Source organism: Danio rerio, chromosome 9, assembly GCF_049306965.1.
Source record: "Danio rerio strain Tuebingen ecotype United States chromosome 9, GRCz12tu, whole genome shotgun sequence".
NCBI lineage: Eukaryota > Metazoa > Chordata > Actinopteri > Cypriniformes > Danionidae > Danio > Danio rerio.
In genome coordinates, this window is record NC_133184.1 from 29,226,727 (window position 1) to 29,246,870 (window position 20,144).

The window sequence follows — 20,144 nt, forward strand, 5'->3', positions numbered from 1 at the left end:
ATAACGCGGTGGCTGGCAGCACCGTGGGAACGCATAACCTCATCATCCGGTTCCTCAGGGGCGTTAAGCGAATTAATCCACCCCGCCCCCTCTCATGCCCTCTTAGGATCTCGCCCTCGCTACACAAGCCGCGTCAGATCCCTTCGATCCTCGACTCAGTATCTTTCTGTCCCTGAAGACAGCTCTGCTGGTCGCGTTGATATCGATTAGAGGGTTGGGGACCCGGAGGCATTTTTCGGTCAGTGACTCGTGCCTGTAATTGGGCTGGCTTCTCTCACGTCCTGAGACCCCGCCCGCGATATGTGCCCAAGGTTCCTACCACTCCGTTTTAATACGAGGTAGTGAGCCTGCAAGCGCTGCCCTCGGAGGAGGCAGACCCAGCCCTTCTTTATTGTCCAGTTCGCGTTTTGCGTATTATCCGGACCGCACGCAGAGTTTAGATCATCTGAGCAGCTCTTCGTCTGTTATAGCGGTCGGCAGCAGGGAAGTGCCGTACCGAAATAAGTTCCCACTAGATTGTGGATGCCTTCTTTCACTATCAGAGCCGAGATGAGCCGCGTCCCCCGAGAGCGCGTGCGCACTCCACTCGGAGCTTCGCATCCTCTCGAGCGCGCGCACGCGGCGCCCCTCTAACAGACATCTGTAGAGCTGCGGGCTGGGTGACACCCAACACATTTGCAAGGTTTTACAATCTGCGAGTGGAGCCGGTTTCCTCAAGGGTATTAGGTAACCCTTGGTGATTGAGGAAACAATTCGGTAGGGTGTTGAAACACGCTTGCTGCGCCATTTTCCCTAACACGGAGATACGTGCGCCTTTTTATCTGTCAGTAAAGTTCCCCGTCAGGTGAGCCCTGCAGATTCCTCCGTGGCCCCCAGCACTGACTCAGCGGAGGAGTCACTTGCTGGCCCACTACGTTGTAGGTCTGCCCGCTGGTCAGCCCGCGTTTTGGGTAAAGGTGCCTGCTATGCGTGATCCCCACTAGGCGATCCCATATGCTTATTCCGCCACGGTTAAGTCCCCCCCCTGGGCGGACCCGTGTCTTCCCTCCCCGCTAACCACTCTTTTGCTATGCGTACTCCCCCTTTTTAGGGCTAGTCCATATGTAAATTCTGCCATCTATCCCCCCTTGGGTAACGGATGGCCTCCGCAGCGTCCTCCCTATCGGGATTGCACGCTTCCCAACGTACTGTCGTATTTTCCTAGAATTATCTAGATGCTCACGACTTCCCAAAAAATATATATAAATCCGTAAAACTTCTGTTGAAGTAGGATAAATTAGGGCCAGGGACACGTTGGAGGACCGCGCCCCCCATGATGTGGGTGCGTCACGCTTGCTTGACTATCTCCTCATCGGGGGTGTTGGTAAGGTGCAGTCATTATGGCGCTTTCAATGGGCTCCCAATGCGTGGATTTTACAATCAAATCCACTTATAGTGCTGAAGTTCCCCCCGAAGGGGAACGTTCGAGGTTACTAAAGTAACCCTTCGTTCCCCGAGGAGGGGAACGGAAGCACTATACTCCGTCGCCATAATGACTGTCCCTTAGCTGTTGAAAGTCTCTTCAGCTTAAAAAGGATAGCGTCTGCTGGCGCCAGGTGAGCTTATATACTCAGTTGATTGCTTATGCCGCTCACCTGCGCAGGCTTGCGCTGCCAATTCATTCTTAATTGGCCCGTTCAATACTCTTTCAGACGAGTAGCTTCTGAACCGAACCTCCCAATGCGTGGATTTTACAATCAAATCCACTTATAGTGCTTCCGTTCCCCTCCTCGGGGAACGAAGGGTTACTTTAGTAACCTCGAACGTTCTTAGCCCCCTTCGAATATTTTTCTTTTTTTGAATATTTCCTGAAAAGGCGGCGCAGAAGGTGGTGCTGTCGCCTCACAGCTAGAAGGTCGCTGGTTCGAGCCTAGGCTGGATCAGTTGCTGGATCTGTGTGGAGTTTGCACTTCTCCCTGCATTCGCGTGGGTTTCCTCCGGGCGCTCCGGTTTCGCCCACAGTCCAAAGACATGTGGTACAGGTGAATTGGGTAAGCTAAATTGTCCGCAGTGTATGAGTGTGTGTGTGAATGAGTGTGTGTGTGAATGTTTTTCAGAGATGGGTTGCGGCTGAATAAGTTGGTGGTTCAGTCCACTGTGGCAACCCTGAATTAATAAAGGGACTAAGCCAAAAAGAAAATGAATGCATGAATGCATTTCCTAAATGATGTTTAACAGATCACGGAAATTTTCATAGTATGTCCAATTATATTTTTTCTTCTGGGGAAAGTCTTATTTGTTTTATTTCTGCTAGAATAAAAGCAGTTTTTAATTTTTTAAAAACCATTTTAAGGTCAAAATTATTAGCCCATTTAAGCAATTTTTTTTTTCCGATTATCTACAGAACAAACCATCATTATACAATAACTTGCCTAATTGCCCTAACCTACCTAGTTGACCTAATTAACCTAGTTAAGCCTTTACATGTCACTTTAGCTGTATAGAAATAGGTAGGTAGGTAGGTAGGTAGGTAGGTAGGTAGGTAGGTTGCTTTATTTATACCCGAAGGTAGATTTGATTTGCAGTCAAGAGTCCTCATCTCACAACAGTGCCACACAAAGAAACTCACACAGTAACAATAACAAATGCACATTAAGACATAAAACGTAAACATAAAGAATAAATAAATAATCACTTTAAGTGTCCACCCCCCTCCCCCAAGTAAATATTAAAATGATCTAAAATATACAGGTCACTGAAACATCTCTGCTTAAGTCTTATTTAAATGTCTAATGGCTGCTGGTATGAAACTATTTTTGTAACGTTTCATTTTACAGCTTAATACTAGAAACCTACGACCGGAGGGAAGGAGCTGAAACTGAGTGTAGGGGATGAGCAGTGTCATTTAAAATTGAATTTGTAATTCTCTTTAGCTGCCTAGTGTACACAGCTTCTAGATTGGCTAGTGACACCCCGGTCAGCTTACTGGACCACTTAACTATTTGATTTAGTGAGGTTTTATTCTTGACAGAAAGATTCCCAAACCATGACACCAAAGCAAAGGATAAAACAGATTCAAGAAAAACATTATAAAATAGTTTATCAATATGGAAATAATTTAACTTTCTCAAGCAAAAAAGTTTATATATCTTTAAATTATCTAGTAAAATATTATTTACTGTCATCATGGCAAATATAAAATAAATCAGTTATTAGAAATGAGTTTTTAAAACTATTATGATTAGAAATATGTTGAAGTAATCTCCACTCCGTTAAACAGAAATTGGGGAAAATAATTCTGGCTTCAACTGTATCTGCATAATGCCTGAAAAGTATACTTTTAAAACAAATGTTCATGGTTTTGTAATAATAATACATACAATGTATGAAATTAAAATAATGCATAGTCTAGCCCATGTTTAACTCATTATCTGCAATGAATTCCTGCCTTCTGCTTGCAAACACAAATCACATGACAGTCACACGAGCATATGGATGCCCACAAACAGTGTATTGTATGAGCCATCAACAACTTTAATTTATGAAACTTTAGACTGGTATTTCATTCCAGTTTGTCACTGAAAAAGCATATTGCATCAGCCATTGTACCTCAAAATAATACGTTTCATGTCCCACTCGTCACAATCCTCATAATAACACACTCCTCAGACCTGGAATTTAATTGATTTTATCTGAAGTTTTGAATGTGCTTCCCTTTTATTTCAATGTCCTAAAACACTTTCTACTGTTTAGAATATTATGCTACAAACAATGCATCATGCAGGTTCAAAATGAAATACAAATTTGCTCATATGGTTTTTGGGAAATGATAAACCTTAATTTATTTTGTCACATTGATACATTTCAGTCTGTGTAACTCTGCTTGCTGTTTTCTCATGCATTTCATGCATATTTCATGACATTAAAGTCCTTCTTGGATAGAGACTGCAATAGTCTGAGGTGAGAGAATTGCCACAAGTAACGCTGCACTGCATGTACTACAAAACTCAGAATGGTCTTCACGGGCAATGAAGGATGGAACACGAGAGAGAGCAAGAAAGTGATGAAAGTGTCTAAAAGTGTGGGTGTGAAAAATCATTTTACCATTGTGCCTGACACTGTCAGGATGACAAAAGTCTTTCTGACCCGCTTTTTCTGCAAGCCCTATGTAATTTTGACCTATATGATATTCTTTTTGCCTGTATCTAATTTTCTTTTCAAATGCCAGGCTCAATGTCAAGAAAGCAAATAATTCAGCTTGAAACCTGGTAAAATGAGTGACGTTTCAGTTCTTAAAGGAGAACATGGTACATGTTTTTATCACATCACTGCCTAATCTGAGAGTGATCATGGGTGAACATTAGGTCTATGAGTAGGTCTATTTTTGTTTTGTTTTGTCTCTGTCTTTGTTTTCTTGTCTGTGTCTCTCAGTACATTGAATCCAGATTCATCAGTCAGGTGACTGACAACACTGTTTCCATGGAGATGGTGTTTAGGTAAACAGATTGCACCGGCGCACCAGAAGACAAAGAGAAAAAGGAAAACACACATTGAGAGGGAACTTTAGTTGTGCCATGTTAAAGTCAATGAAAATTTGCAACACGTTTTGCTTCCACAATGTAATGATTCCAAGGGAACTAAATATTGTTCAAGAAAATGTATCCTAATGAAAACAGACCAAATGGAAAACACTGCGGTTATTAGCAAAAGCGAGTCCTGAAATGACAAAATAAATAAAAAACTAATATGAAACAAAAATAAAAATTAGTTTATAATGAAAATAGAAATATTACAGCTTTTTAAAAACAAAAACATTAGTACTATATAAATAATGCTAAAAATATCACTTGTGAGAGTTTGAAACAATGGATGGAGAATGGAGATGAAGGAAAGTTAAATAAATTGGTTTAAATGTGCTGTATTCAGGGTGGTTTCCCGCACAGTCCAAAGATATGCAGTATAAGTGAAATGCAGGAAAATAAATTGGCCATAGTGTGTATGGGTGTTTCCCAGTGCTGGGTTGCGGCTGGAAGGACATATGCTGTGTAAAACATATGCCGAAGTGGTTAGCGGTTCATTTAGCTGGGGCCACCCCTGATAAATCAGGGACTAAGTCAAAGGAAAATGACAATAAATTCTGTACTCTACTAAATGAGATAATATGGTGTGGTGTAAATTATATGAATATAACTATAACTATATCTGGTTAGTGTGGTGCCGCCCATTGTAATGCAAGAATGCTATTTAAACTGATAACTCTCTGTTGTTAATGGAATCAAATAATAAAAATTAAAACCTGATGTGTAATATCTGAATGATGGACCTCGGGTTAAAATCGCAAGAGCATGTGTGTACAATATTTGTCCAATATTTGTGTGTGTGTGTGTGTGTGTGTGTGTGTGTGTGTGTGTGTGTGTGTGTGTGTGTGTGTGTGTAAGAGAACATTTCTTCAGAGCATGTTATTAGGAGGAAAACCATGTATGTCTCTCATTTGTAATCAAAATGCCATAAAATTTTCCAAAGTAATAATTAGGAATAGCAAATTTTAGGGCATTAGACTCCTGCTGTTTTATTTTACCACACAATTATATAAAGATAACCATCTTAGCCTTCATACCATAGGCAATAGCATACTGTTTATAATAATTCTGTTTACTATGTAGTGTACTATTTACACTCTAAAGCTTTTACAAAGATGGGGCACATTATTTGATGATGAATGGTCATAGTATGATGCATTGCTGAACAAACTAACTAGCTATCTCTGACAGTTCCCCGAACTCTTTCACACATATCATAAAATCCGCTTGTTAATTAATGGGTGTTGTATGGAATACTGTTTCAGGGTCCAAGCCGCTACTCATTTGAATTGAACAATATTCGTTTATGACCCCTTTTTAGTCTTATCACACATTAAAGTGAATTTTAGATAAAATCAAGGTGTACACAACAGTCTATGCATCACAGACACCAATATTTTAACAATTTATTAAAATTAATCCCTTTCTGGCCATTGGATATTGGGCACGGATATTTATATTGCAATAGTGATTTACAAAATTAATACATCGCTTTATAAATGTTTATTTTTACCATTTGTTGAGCCTCCCCAGTTTGATAGAGTGCTTGGACCTGGAAGCCGCTTCGTGTGACAATACATTTAACAAGCGGATAACTTGCGGTGTCATCTCCACAAAAATTTTGATCAATAAAAATGTCTTTGCACTTATTTAAATTAACAAAGTTATTGCTGTGTTTAGTTTTGTTGTTGTTGCAGCTTAATTTAATACCTGACAGTGAAACAAACAATGGTGCGATTGAGTGCTGACATCTAGAGAACAAATTAAGTAGTGAAAAAGGGTTTCAGAGCGCATGTGAAAGCTGCTTATACGTCTAATGTAAAAATTGGACTGCTTGCATACAGTATGCTGCTTTAGTAATTACTAATCACAATTATGTTACCTACAGCCTACTGATTTATTACATAGCCTATTTCTTGATATAAAAAGTATGATTTCCAGTGCTCTGCTTCATGCATCTATGATTTCAGTCAATAACTGAAAGTTAAGTGGCACTATAGTGAGACACAGAAATCACATTCTGGTTTGATCTATATATACTGACCATATACCGACCACTTTTTAGGTACACCTTACGAGTAACTGAGTAAACTGTCGCTCACTGGATATTTTCTCTTTTTAGGAACATTCTCTGTAAACTCTAGAGATTGTTGTGATAGAAAATCCCAGTAGATCAGCAGTTTCTTAATTACTCAGACCAGCCCGTCTGGCACCAACAACCATGCCACATTAAAGTCACTTAAATCACTTTTCTTCCCCATTCTGATTCTCGGTTTAAACTGCAGCAGATCGTCTTGACCATGTCTACATGCCTAAATGCATTGAGTTGCTGCAATGTGATTGGCTGATTAGAAATGTGTGTTAGCGAGTAGATGGACAGGTGTAGCTAATAAATTGACTGGTGAGTGTAGGTTCCAGTGTTTTCAGCAGGATGAAGAAAAAAAAAACATTCTGCGATGCTAAAAAAAAAGTTAACTTGACCTTTAGCCTCTGAGTCCCCATCATTATCTTAGTATTCAGAAAGAAAGGAGTTCAATCAAACATGGCCTGATTCCTTGGGCAAAAATTTCATCATCTCCACAATTGACTGCAAACTCACATTCAGGTCTGGTTCCACTTTTCACTAACCACTAAATTCCCAATGGATAAAATCCTGTCCTAAATGCTATTCTTCATTTTAAAAATCTTCCACTGCAAAAGTAAAATGGATTGCAAACACCAATTCCTGTTCACTTCAGAGCTGTTTAAACAGGGTTGATAGCAAACCAAAAGGACAGAAATGAAAAATCGGAGAGCATTCCTGAATTGTTGTTTTCCAAAATAGCCACCTTGGCAACTCTCCCACTTTCCTCCAATTGTTACCACACTAACTTCTTGTTATTCATGAGCTGATAAGGGTTCATGTGTGTAAGAGCAAGACAGAGAGACTGAGAAATATTCAGCACTTGACACGTCTGATAATGACTGACTGCATTAACACCACAGAGCCGAGAGGGAGAGCAGCTCTTGACCTAAACGTCTTCCTCTGCAAAGCTGAGCATCCATTTACACACATGCTGTCTATCCTGAATTACAGATAAACGCACACAGATGCACTCTGCCCTCCTACGTGCTTTCTACATATGCTGTGTGCATGAAAATCTGCTGTAGTATATATGTGTGGCTGCATACTGTATGTGGGTGTTCAGTACCTCATTGATGAGAAACTGCATTTGAAGAACTGCCGCACCGCTCTCATGCTGGCTGTGACAGTCCACTCCTGGCCGTCCCAGACTGATGACATCGCACAGTTAAGGAAAAGAGGTCTAGAAATCTTACAAAAGCATTGAAAACTTTACAAAAAAAGGCATTCGAAGCTTGGACATAACTGTGTGTAGTTATAAGGTGTCCACAGTCATATTGGAGTGATATAAACACAATAAGTCAAACACAATTTTTTTTAATTGCCTCATGTTAAAATAGGATCCAAATCCCTCCCATTTTGAGGTCCACCACAACCTGATGTAGGAGTGTGGTTTTCCCCGTCCACTGAATTGATTGACAGCTGCGTATTAACATGTCTCCACAATAACACATACAATCATATCAACAAGACAGGACATGCACAAAGCAACGGGGATTAAAAGATCTGTTGAGCTCTCTGTGATCATCAATCATCATCAAATGTGATCAAGAGTGAGTTTTACAAGTTTAAAACATTTTTAAAACAGTGCATGTTTGTAATAAATTACAGCGATTTTACAGTCTTTATTACCACAGCCGTATGTCATTACAATTATAAAAGAAGACGCTTCTCTCCTGGTTTGTGGACTTTAAATCAGGTTTATTTTGTACATGAACATAACGGATATCCATACAGCAGTGGATATTAAAGTGTATCCTGTCACATTTGCTGTGCAAAAAAATTAAGCACTGTTTGTGTGTGTCTATGTGTGCGTGTGTGAACTTTGTAAGAACATTATATGTAAGTCATTTTTGCAGAAAGGCTTTAATTAACCCCACAACAAATACATTAAATAATCAATGGGAAAGTTCCTACTGTAGTATTTCTCACAAACGTTATGTGAGATCTGCTTCCTTCATGTCTGTCACTGTGCTGTTTATCTGACACTGCCGAGGCAGAGATTGAGGCACACTTTGACAGGCACGTGGGAACTGTGGGCAGGGAGAACTAGCATTAAAGGCAAGGCAACAAAAACAGCTACATTTTGTTTAAGGCAGAAAATTCCAAACTTTTGAAAAGTATAATAAATAATCTGCTGGGTGTTTTGAGCTGAAACTTTACAGACACATTCTTGAGACACAAAAGACTTATCTTTAATCTTGAAAAAGGGGTAAAATAGCTTTAAAAGCTGAATTGATAAACAGACAATGTATAAGTTCAAAGTCAAAATTATTATCCCTCCTGTAAAATTGTATTTCTTTTTAAATATTTGCACGGTGTTGTTTAACAGACAATATTTTTAACACATTTTAAAACATCCAGTTGTTTTTTTTCTTGTTTTTTTGTTATTCTATCGTGATTTATTGCTTATTCTTTACTGTAGTTGTATTGCAAGATACTAGTTTTCTTGTTAAAGTGTGATTTAAAGTATTAACTAGGTTAATCAATGTAAGTTGGCAGGTTAGGTTAATTAGGCGAGTCCTTGGTGGTTTGTTTTGTAGCAAAAAAAAATAATAATAATGGGGCTGATAATATTGACCCTAATAATGGTTTTAAAATAACTAAAAACAGCTTTTGTTCGAGCCAAACTAAAACAATTAAGATTTTTTCTAAAATAAAACAAACATTCATATAGGAATCACATTGCAGATTTATTTTTCTTTTGTTAATCAACACTTGGGAAATATTTTTTAAAAATCTAAAATTTCACAGAAAGGCTAATCATTTAACCTCCAATAGTATACACACAGTATATAGTGACCCACGTAAAACTGCCTGAAGGTTTGTACCAAGTTCAATGCAGATAGGGTTTTATTAACAATGAAAATGAATGAAAAAGCTGGACCCAACTGTTGTATTGTTTTAAAAAAGGTAGACACTTGTGCATATTCTCGATGATAACCTGCATAAAAAAGTAAAAAAAATAAAGAAATAAATAAAAAGAAGTCAGCTTAAAACCTGCACTACTTGCAGAAGTGATGGGTTAAAATAAATTATGCAGTAAATTTGTCAGAAGTCACTTGTACTGTTTCAATTTTTGAATGATCTGTATGTGATTATTTCACTCTCAAAGTGCTTGCAATTATTGACTTGTGTTTTATGAATGACCACATTTAAGCAATAACATTTAAGCAATAAGAATCTTCTTTAATAACTGAGTGAAGAAAAAAAGTAACCTAAATAATTGATGGCTTAAGGGTGAGGAAATTTACAACTGGTTCTAATTTTTGGGTGAAATATCCCTTTGAGCAATCGGTCAACTGATACTCCAAGGACTGTTCTTGCAGACATGTATTAGCAAAGTTACTTTGTAATATAATGTCTAAGAGGGACAATAAAAAAGTGAAAGAAAAAAGTGTCAAATGGAATCAGTTTTGACTTTACACAATCGTTTTAAACATATCTTCATGCAGGAATGTGCTTAAAGATTTACTGAAGCCAATACAAACACACACAGTTACAAATCGCAAGGTGGTGGAAAGAGAACAAGAATCATGCCATTTGTCTCTCCTCTTATCTTAACATGTGTGTGTGTGTGTGTGTGTGTGTGTGTGTGTGTGTGTGTGTGTGTGTGTGTGTGTGTGTGTGTGTGTGTGTGTGTGTGTGTGCTTTAGTGCGCAGCTGTATGACTCCAAAAGATTTTAAACGGCAGACAATAAGAAAAGAGGAAAATGCTTACACAAACGAACAAGGGCAAACTCATTTACCATCATCTTGACCACAACAACAAATGCTTTGTGAAGTTTACTTATAAATTAATTTCCCTCAGTTTCCTCCCACCGTCCAAAAACATGCAACTTAAGTTAATCGACTAATCCAAATCAGCACCATAGAGATGCTCCTAGTAAGTAGTTATCTCTTAAGAGCAATCATTACAGCACAACATGTGCATGTTTAGCAAATTAATAAATGTATCTTTAAAAAAACTATATTATCCTGCTTAAGTTATATATAGAATAAGTTACATTTTAAAATACCATAAAAAATGGAAATGTATTTCACAAAATGTCCTGTGTGTTTTCAGCAAATCTGTGAAGACTTATTGACATCATACAAAACATTTTAAACCCCAAACATGGCTTATTGCATCTAAACTACCAACATATGTGCACAGTAGTAGCAAACAAGACTTAGAGCCCAGGCACAATAAGGAGCAAGATGTGTTTGTTATTATTGTTCATTTATTCCTTTCTGGAAATTAAAACTGAATTTAGAAATAGTTTTGAAACAAATCTTTGCACTTAACAAACTTAATTTAATACGTAGGCTAATGGATGTCTTCAGTGCAGTGAGCAAAACACCATTTCCTTATCTACAAAAGTAAAGGAGTAAAGTAAAGATTAAAAGTAAAGTAAAGAGGCCAAATGCTCCATGGAGTGACGCAGCTGACTCTTAAAGGGAACATGAGATGAGACTCTGATTGGTTTAATGCAAGTTATGCTCAAAACACACCCATAACTCATTAAGAAAATAAGCACAACCCTGTTAGACCATGCACCATGGCGCAAAGCATACTTTTCCATCCTCAAAATAGCAAAAGTGGCTTCGGAGAAACTGTAATGCTTTTGCGCCATGCGCATTAGACTTTGCAACTAGATCATTAAAATAGAGCCCTTAGGTCTAGTATCCATCTAAAAGTTTCAAATAAGCCCTTCCATGAAATCATATATACAGTACATAAAACTTTAAGTGGTATAAAATTTATTCTACAACCACTACTGATATCAATGTCAATATACTCAAACATGCAAAAACATTTTTTTTTCTTTTTTTTTTTTTTGTAACATGCATGAGCCATAAACAATTTTTTATTATTTACTGTTTTATGATAGTCAAAAGGTGTAATTCCTCATGATACCTAACATATTTCTGCAAGGCAGTATGAACATTTTATGCAAGCTATACAGAACCTGTGGCTAGGACACACAACAGAGCAATCAAATGGTCAGTCTTACACTTTTATTTGTCCAGAGTCATCAAGTCACACAATCAAACATTCTAGCAGTACACTGACTGTAAAAGACAGAACATTCTAGAACAACATCCTGCAATCAGTTGTGAAAGTAAAACATCTAGTGATTAAATAAAAACATTGGTTATTGATGATGAACACTCAAGAAAGTACCACCATTACAGTGTGTGCGTTTGCACGTAGGTGTGTGTATGTGTGTGTTTTGAGGGAAATCGGTCATAGGTGTAATTGTTCTACATGCTTGATTGACTCTTAATTGCACTTAGTTAAATTGAGTTGACAAACATGAGCGTTCCACCCACACATGTACAGGAATCAAGATGTTCAATAGTGCTTGTGTTGGAAATCACCATTAAACACACATACAGACCAATGCACAAGCATCCCCCCATTGTGTACTTTATATATTAATTTACTATTGAATATGCAAATGGTTTTTATATGATGAAAATCCACTGCAGTTAGACCACAAACTTATCATGGTCTCTGTAAAACACTTCTCTAGTGATTTATTTATACAAGGGAGTAGATTCATAATTATTTGGTTGTATTTTTTATCAAATAATTATTTTGATGCATTATTTAATTTATTTATTCAAATTATTGTTATTATTATTATTATTATTATTATTATTATTATTATTATTTATTTATTTATTTATTTATTTATTTATTATTAACTTTTTATTGGCGCTTTATAAATGAAACTTACCATTACTGCCTAAAAAATCTGGATGCTACATGCTTTTTACATCAAAACTGAATGCGGTTGCAGGTTATTTTACAGTATGTATATTTACAGTTTACTTAACTAATCATTCATTTATTCATTCATTTATTTTCCTTCGTCTTCGGAAGCACCCACAGTCTCCCACTCATACACTATGGCCCTTTTTTGTTTATTTACTTATAGTGCATGTCTTTGGACTGTAGGGGGAAACCGCAGCACCCCGACATGGGGAGAATATGCAAACTCCACACAGAAATGCCAGCTGAACCAGCCAGGACTCGAATCACCGACCTTCTTACTGTAAGGCAACAATGTTAACCCCTGTGCCACCGTGCAGCCTACTTAACTAATCAACTGTCTTATAATACGCTATACATTCATTCATTCATTTTCTTTTCGGCTTTGTCCCTTTATTAATCAGGGGTCGCCAAATGTGTTTTACGCAGCAGATTGAATATGCAAATGGTTTTTATATGATAAAAATCCACTGCAGTTAGACCACAAACTTATCATGGTCTCTGTAAAACACTTCTCTAGTGATTTATTTATACAAGGGAGTAGATTCATAATTATTTGGTTGTATTTTTAATCAAATAATTATTTTGATGCATTATTTAATTTATTTATTCAAATTATTATTATTATTATTATTATTTATTTTATAATTTATTTATTTATTTTTTTTTTTATTGGCGCTTTATAAATGAAACTTAACATTACTGCCAAAAAAATCTGGATGCTACATTTTTACATCAAAACTGAATGCGGTTGCAGGTTATTTTACAGTATGTATATTTACAGTTTACTTAACTAATCATTCATTTATTCATTCATTTATTTTCCTTCGTCTTCGGAAGCACCCACAGTCTCCCACTCATACACTATGGCCCTTTTTTTTATTTACTTATAGTGCATGTCTTTGGACTGTAGGGGGAAACCGTAGCACCCCGACATGGGGAGAATATGCAAACTCCACACAGAAATGCCAGCTGAACCAGCCAGGACTTGAACCACCGACCTTCTTACTGTGAGGCAACAGTGTTAACCCCTGTGCCACCGTGCAGCCTACTTAACTAATCAACTGTCTTATAATACGGTATACATTCATTCATTCATTTTCTTTTCGGCTTTGTCCCTTTATTAATCAGGGGTCGCCAAATGTGTTTTACGCAGCAGATGCCTTTCCAGCCGCAGACCAACACTGGAAAACCGGAGCACCCGGAGGAAACCCACTAGAACATGGGGAGAACATGCAAACTCCACACTGAAATGCCAACTGACCCAGCCGGGGCTCAAACCACTGACCTTCTTGCTGAATGTACTGGAATGAACCGCCAACTTATCCAGCACGTTTTTACGCAGCGGATGCCCTTCCAGCCGTTTCTGGGAAACATCCAAACACACACACACACACACTCATACACTACGGACAATTTAACCTTCCCAATTCACCTGTACCGCATGTCTTTGGACTGTGGGGGAAAACGGAAACCCACACGAACGCAGGGAGAACATGCAAGCGCCACACAGAAACGCCAACTGAGCTGAGGTTCGAACTAGCAACAAAGCGACCTTCTTACTGTGAGGCGACAGCACTACCGACTGTGCCACTGCGTCACCCCTTTGCCTGATATAACCATTAAAATGTATTGCCGTCTCTGACTTCATGAATCAGGTCATGTTTAAAAGTAGTGTTTTCATTTCAAAATGTTTTTATCCACACAATAGCATTTTCCAAATGTTTTTTAACCACATTGAAACATTAAAAAAAAATGTTAGCAGCACCTTATTACATGTGTGTAATATATAATAGATTCAAAGAGATGATACTGAGAGACATAAACCCCTCACATTAATCTTCTGCCATGAACATTTTATCATCTAACCATTTACTGGTGAGTCAAACTTATTTTGCATTCAATGTATGGCCTAAAAGAAGACAATTGGACTGTGATAATTGACTGCAATTACGAGAAAGTTTTAATTATGAAAATTGTAGAGGAAAAAGGTGCGTTTTTAAATGCATCCGGATTAGTGATAGACAAAAGCTGCATTCATGCAATTATGAGATTTCAATTAGTAGAAAGCCTTTATGTCCTCATACAACTCGTAATTACAATTTGTAAATGGAGGATTTTCTGATGCACTATGACTTGTAGCATGTGACCATTGTATTGCCTGACCACAGTAGAATTATTTAGGGGAAATGTTTATTGTGTTTCCATAAAAAATAAACAATTTCAAGTCTGAAAGAGTGAACAGCTCTAAATATCACCTATAAGTCAAATCATAATGAAATTATGAGATGACATGAACACACCTAGAACTTAATAATCAGCTGATGAGTTGTTAGTGGTTGGGAATCATTGCTCTAAAATGTGAACAGACCAATTAAAGTGTAATAAAAGTGATTATAAAAAAATTTTATTCTCCCACTTTAAGTTTAGTTTTTCAGTGAAGAATTTGTTTTGTTTTATCAACACATTCATTTTTAGCCTACTTACTTATGTGCACAATACAAGATGCTACAAAAAAGGCTTTATAATCACAGTATCCAAAGTCAGCAGCAATCAACTAAAGAAATATGACTTATACTCTCAGTAGAATCCATATTGATCATACTGATAATCATGCTAGTTATGCATTTCTATTTAGAGGGATAGATCACCCGAAAAATAAACTATTTGTCTTTATTTTCTCACCATTAAGCCATTCCAAACATCAATGTATTGGCATACAATGCTGAAATTGAGTGGTCTAAATAGATCAAACTGAACCTTAAATGCCTCACAAAGTCATAAAATAATTTGGAAATAAACTGAAACCTCTCCTTAGTCATAATATGGCATATGATTTTTCACACAGACAGCTGGTGTCTAAATCAGCTGAAAGTCTCAGAAGAACCAAAAATGTTCAGAATTATTGATGTCAAGCTTAGCTTAACACGTAAAGCATGTTACAAAACAGAGAGGACAATATTATTTTCTTTTAGTTTTTCATGTTCTCTAGTATAGATCAACAATTTAGATTTTTTTCATCACCCTGCATTTTAGATATTCTGTTTAATTAAATGCTTTAGAATTTGTACCCCAAACCATTTCTACTAAGCCACCCCCCTATCCCCTCCCTTATCATTTGTTCATACAGTTATTATTTTCTACATGTTGAATGTTGCATAGTACACTATATCAGGGATGAACCATTCAGACCGTCTAAACATACTTTTCATTATGGTGAATGAAGTTACATGCTTCCACAGTGGTCTACAAACTGACCACAAACTGTATCAGGACCATTTCTAAACTACACAAAATTATGTATTTTAAACCAAAACATGAAATGCACAAACTCAGCATCACAGACTTACAAATTTACAGACTTAGCATGTATTATATATATATATTTTTTTAAGGGGAGCTGCTACACAGCATGCACAGGACATCAACATAACATCAGATTGATATCCCCTAACATCGTGGAATGTTGCATTTTATTTGTAAATGAAAATCAGGTTGACGTCAGAACCCAACGTCAGGCAAATGGCAATGTCCAACGTCAGACAGACATTGGATTTTGGTTACTTTCCAAAGCAACCTAAAAACAACAAAATGTAAACGTTTATCATTGTTACTGCTTGACGTTGTATAAACGTTACCAATATAATGGATCAGATATTGGATTTTGGTTGCCATGTTTGAAGAATAAATGTCAGTATTTGACGTCAATATGACGTTGGTGTCACATTCACCAGTGATCTCTAACCACCAGAGGTCGCTGGAAAACATTCTCACTCACAGAACTACAAATGTGTTTGTAAATGGACTTCAACTTCATACATGCTCTTCGCCCACACACCTGCTTCCTCATTTAGCTTGATTACTTTCGCACACCTGAGAACTTTCAAAGACTTATTAACACACACTATTTAAGCCACACATTTACTCATTCAGTTTGCCGAGTCTTGTTCACCGTAAAGTAGCATTACAACGCATTTTCCTTGTCTTGTTTTCCTGTGTTTTGAATCTAGCCTTGTTTATTTAGTTATCCTTGTCTGCAGCCTGCCTTTCGACCTCTTGCTTGTTAAATTGACTACGATTCTGGATTGTCCTCACACACCTGTTTGCTCCCGTATTGACCACTGCTTGCCTGACTGTGAATAAATCTGCATATTGGATCCTACCTTCTGTTGTGGTGTTACTCCCTGTGGTTATAGTTGGTTTAAGATGTTGGCTCGACATTGGATTAGGTCACATTTCAACACAACCTAAAATCAATGTAATTTCACGCCGTTATATTTGAAAATTCAATTACGGATAAAAAACATGAAATATTTTGAAATAAATGTTGCATATTTGACATATACATACCACTGAAGTCAAAATGATTAGTCCTTCTGTGAATAATTTTTTTCTTTTTCAAATATTGCCCAAATTACGTTAAATAGACCATGGAATTTTTCCAATTACTATTTTAGTGGGTTTAGAAAATGTGTTAAAGATCTTTCTCCATTAAATGGAAATCGGGGAAAAATATAAAAGAATTAAAAGTGAAGAGAAAGGCTAATGATTCTGAATTCATCTGTATGTATGAATTCCAAACACTTGAATGCCATATATGTCATTTGCATATATTTTCATGTATCATATTTCTGTAAGGGATTAATGTTTTAGTGGAAATGACGTCAACACACCGAATAATACAACACGTTTTAAGGCACTTAGGATAGGAGTTTAAATGCCACATGTCAACATTTATTTTCGGAAGACATCTGATATACTCATCAACTTCTTTTATGTTCTAAAGAAAGAGAAAGCTGTACAGTTCTGGCAAGGCAGGAGGGCAAGAGTAAATAATGACAGAACTAAAGATTGACTTTATGGATGGACTTCTCATTTATAGCAGCCTCCAATCTTTTACAAGGTTCAAAAACAACCACGCAGAGATGTTTTGGCGGGGAATAGGTCACTAGATTGATGTTTCCACTGTGAAGCACAGGCTAAAGAGAAAGACGCATGTTTGATGGAGGAAAACGACGGAGCGAGATTGAAGACGTTGAATAGAAAGACGTGTGACTCAGAGTCCAAAAAGATGGGATGGAGGAGCAGAGGTGAAACCTTGAGTGTCAGTGAGGCAGGAGGTGAAATAGAGAAATGAGTCAGAGAAAGAGAGACAGAGATTTCAGCAAGATTGAAGTGGTGACTCAGATTGAGTAGGAGAGAGAGAGACTGAAAGGAAGAATTGATATCTAATGGTGTCCATGTCATAAAAGCCACAAACAAGCACACATGTTAGGTGACGTCTCATGACTCATGCTGGTGGATTTGGCTTGTGCAGTTTATATGCTTTCAATTATATTGATTTTCTCTTCATTTCTCAACAATCATTTCCTCTTTATGTATTCTATGAATCTATGTTATCTATATTACTATACGTATCACTATAATATGCAATAATTAATTTGTTACAGAAGGAAGTCATTTGAAATGAGCATCAAAAATCCTTGAAAATGCTGTATATAAAAATATATATAAAACATTGTAAAAGTGTGTCTTATTCTTCGAGCCATAGGAAAAACTACACCTTATTGTACCGTAAGTTTATTTAGCATTGCTTTTTTTTTTTTTTTTTTTTTTTATGAATGCCTTAAGGCTGAATTATACTTTTGCGTCAAGCGCACATGTATGATGCGGCACAGCCCTCGCTGGGCTTCTGACGGGTACCTCTCAAAAAAATTTAACTACATGTTGCAATGATACATAGCACAAGCTCTGTGATTGGTTGGCTTGGTAGCTGTGACGAGTGTGGGCAGTGCTGAAAGCCGCAAGCCAGATGTTTACAAGTGTCGAGTCCAGTGAGGGAGCTCTAGGTGGAGACTTTTGTTTTGTGTTTACTCTATGATTAAAATCGTTGCACATCCGTCAGTTCCAGCTTTTTAATATGAATCACAGTTTCTTCAATTATATTGACTATTTTCAACGTTGATAATAGAAAAGAAAATGTGTACCTGAAAACAGTAGGCACTGAAGACTGGATTTATGATGCTGAAAAGCTTTTCTATCAAGAAATAAATATGTAATATTTTATGTTTAATATATTAAAAAGAAAACAGTTACCTTGATTTTTCCAAAATTACAGTTTTTTTTTTTTACTGTATTAAAAAAAATCGATCCAGTCTTAGTGACGATAAGAGGCTTAAATAAAAAATAATAAATGAATTAATTAATAAGTAAATAAATTAATTAAAAAATAAATAAGTAAATAAATAAATAAACAATTAAATAAATGAATGAATGAATAAATAAGGTAACAAATAAAAAATAATTAAGCAAATAAATAATAATTATTTAATATTAAATAAATAAATCACAAAAGTAAATAAGCAAATAAATAAATAAATTAATAAAAATTAAATAAATAAGTACATAAAAAGAAATGAATAAATAAATAAATGAATAAATAAGTTAATAAATAAATAAATTAATTAATTAATGAATAAGTAAATAAGTTTATAAAGAAAGAAAGAAAGAAAGAAAGAAAGAAAGAAAGAAAGAAAGAAAGAAAGAAAGAAAGAAAGAAATGTAGTTTCTTGTCGGCTTAGTCGCTTTATTATTTCGGGGTCGCCACAGCAGAATGAACCGCCAACTTATGCAGTACGTTTTTACGAAGCGGATGCCCCTCCAGCCACAACCCATCTCTAGGAAACATCCACACACACATACACACACTCATACACTACAGACAATTTAGCCAACCCAATTCACCTGTACCGCATGTCTTTGGACTGTGGGGGAAACCGGAGAACCTGGAGAAAACCCACACGAACGCAGGGAGAACATGCAAACTCCACACAGAAATGCTAACTGAGCCGAGGTTTCAACCAGTGACTTTCTTGCTGTGAGGTGACAGCACTACCTACTGCGCCACTGCGTCGCCCTTACCTCTATCAAAGTGGTTGAAATAAAAATTTAGTTATAGCTTCTGTTATCCAGGAATATTTTAACAATAATATTTTTCATGCATACTGGCAAGAAGTGAAACAAATTTGAGGATCCAAATGCAGCCTTTTGGGATTATTGAACTCAAAATAATATGTAAACCAAACAAGGACAGGGAGAACACTCAGACATCCTGGAAGTAAGGTAAACGACCGACAGCAAATGACTTAAAAAAATGAATACATATATAGTGCAAACACTTAGATTAAACAATATGGTGAGGGGGTGGAGACCAATAACTATGGTAATTAATAAAAAAAAAATCTCAAAAGACCTGGTGTGACAAATAAAAACAGGGACAGTTACACTGAAGATTCTCATCACAATTATCCCACAACTATGCTGCTGACCGTTCACAGTCATAAAATTATGTCGCTGGACTTCCAGCTGAGTTACAGACTTCCTTCCCCGAAATACAGAGAAAATGATGTTGATGAACAACATGACAATTTACTGAGCATTCACAGCAAGACCATTGAATCAGTCAGAAGGGGTACAATTATTGGCGGAATAATTGCCTGCAAGATGGTTTTACAGAGAGGAAGAGAATTTGTCTAAACTACTCTCTCATAAAACCTTATGAAACTCAGCATCTCTAGAGAGAAGCAAAGCACATTTCATTTGTTTTCCTGCTCTCCTGCAAGCATCTCTGTCCAGTGTTACTAATTAAAATCGCCGGCATAACTGCAGCCATGCTAAATTACAGAGCAAGCTGTTTTCAGTG

At 36.8% G+C, this 20,144-nt stretch overlaps 1 protein-coding gene across 29 annotated transcripts in view; it reads right to left on the minus strand.

The window, feature by feature from the left end:
* Nucleotides 1-20,144, minus strand: part of stxbp5l (syntaxin binding protein 5L) — a 235,801-nt gene that overhangs the window by 140,492 nt on the left and 75,165 nt on the right. For all 29 annotated transcript variants that reach the window (XM_073912154.1, XM_021478738.3, XM_021478740.3 and 26 more), the window contains 1 exon segment: nt 7,751-7,832. In XM_073912154.1, coding sequence (XP_073768255.1) covers nt 7,751-7,832 — 82 coding nt within the window.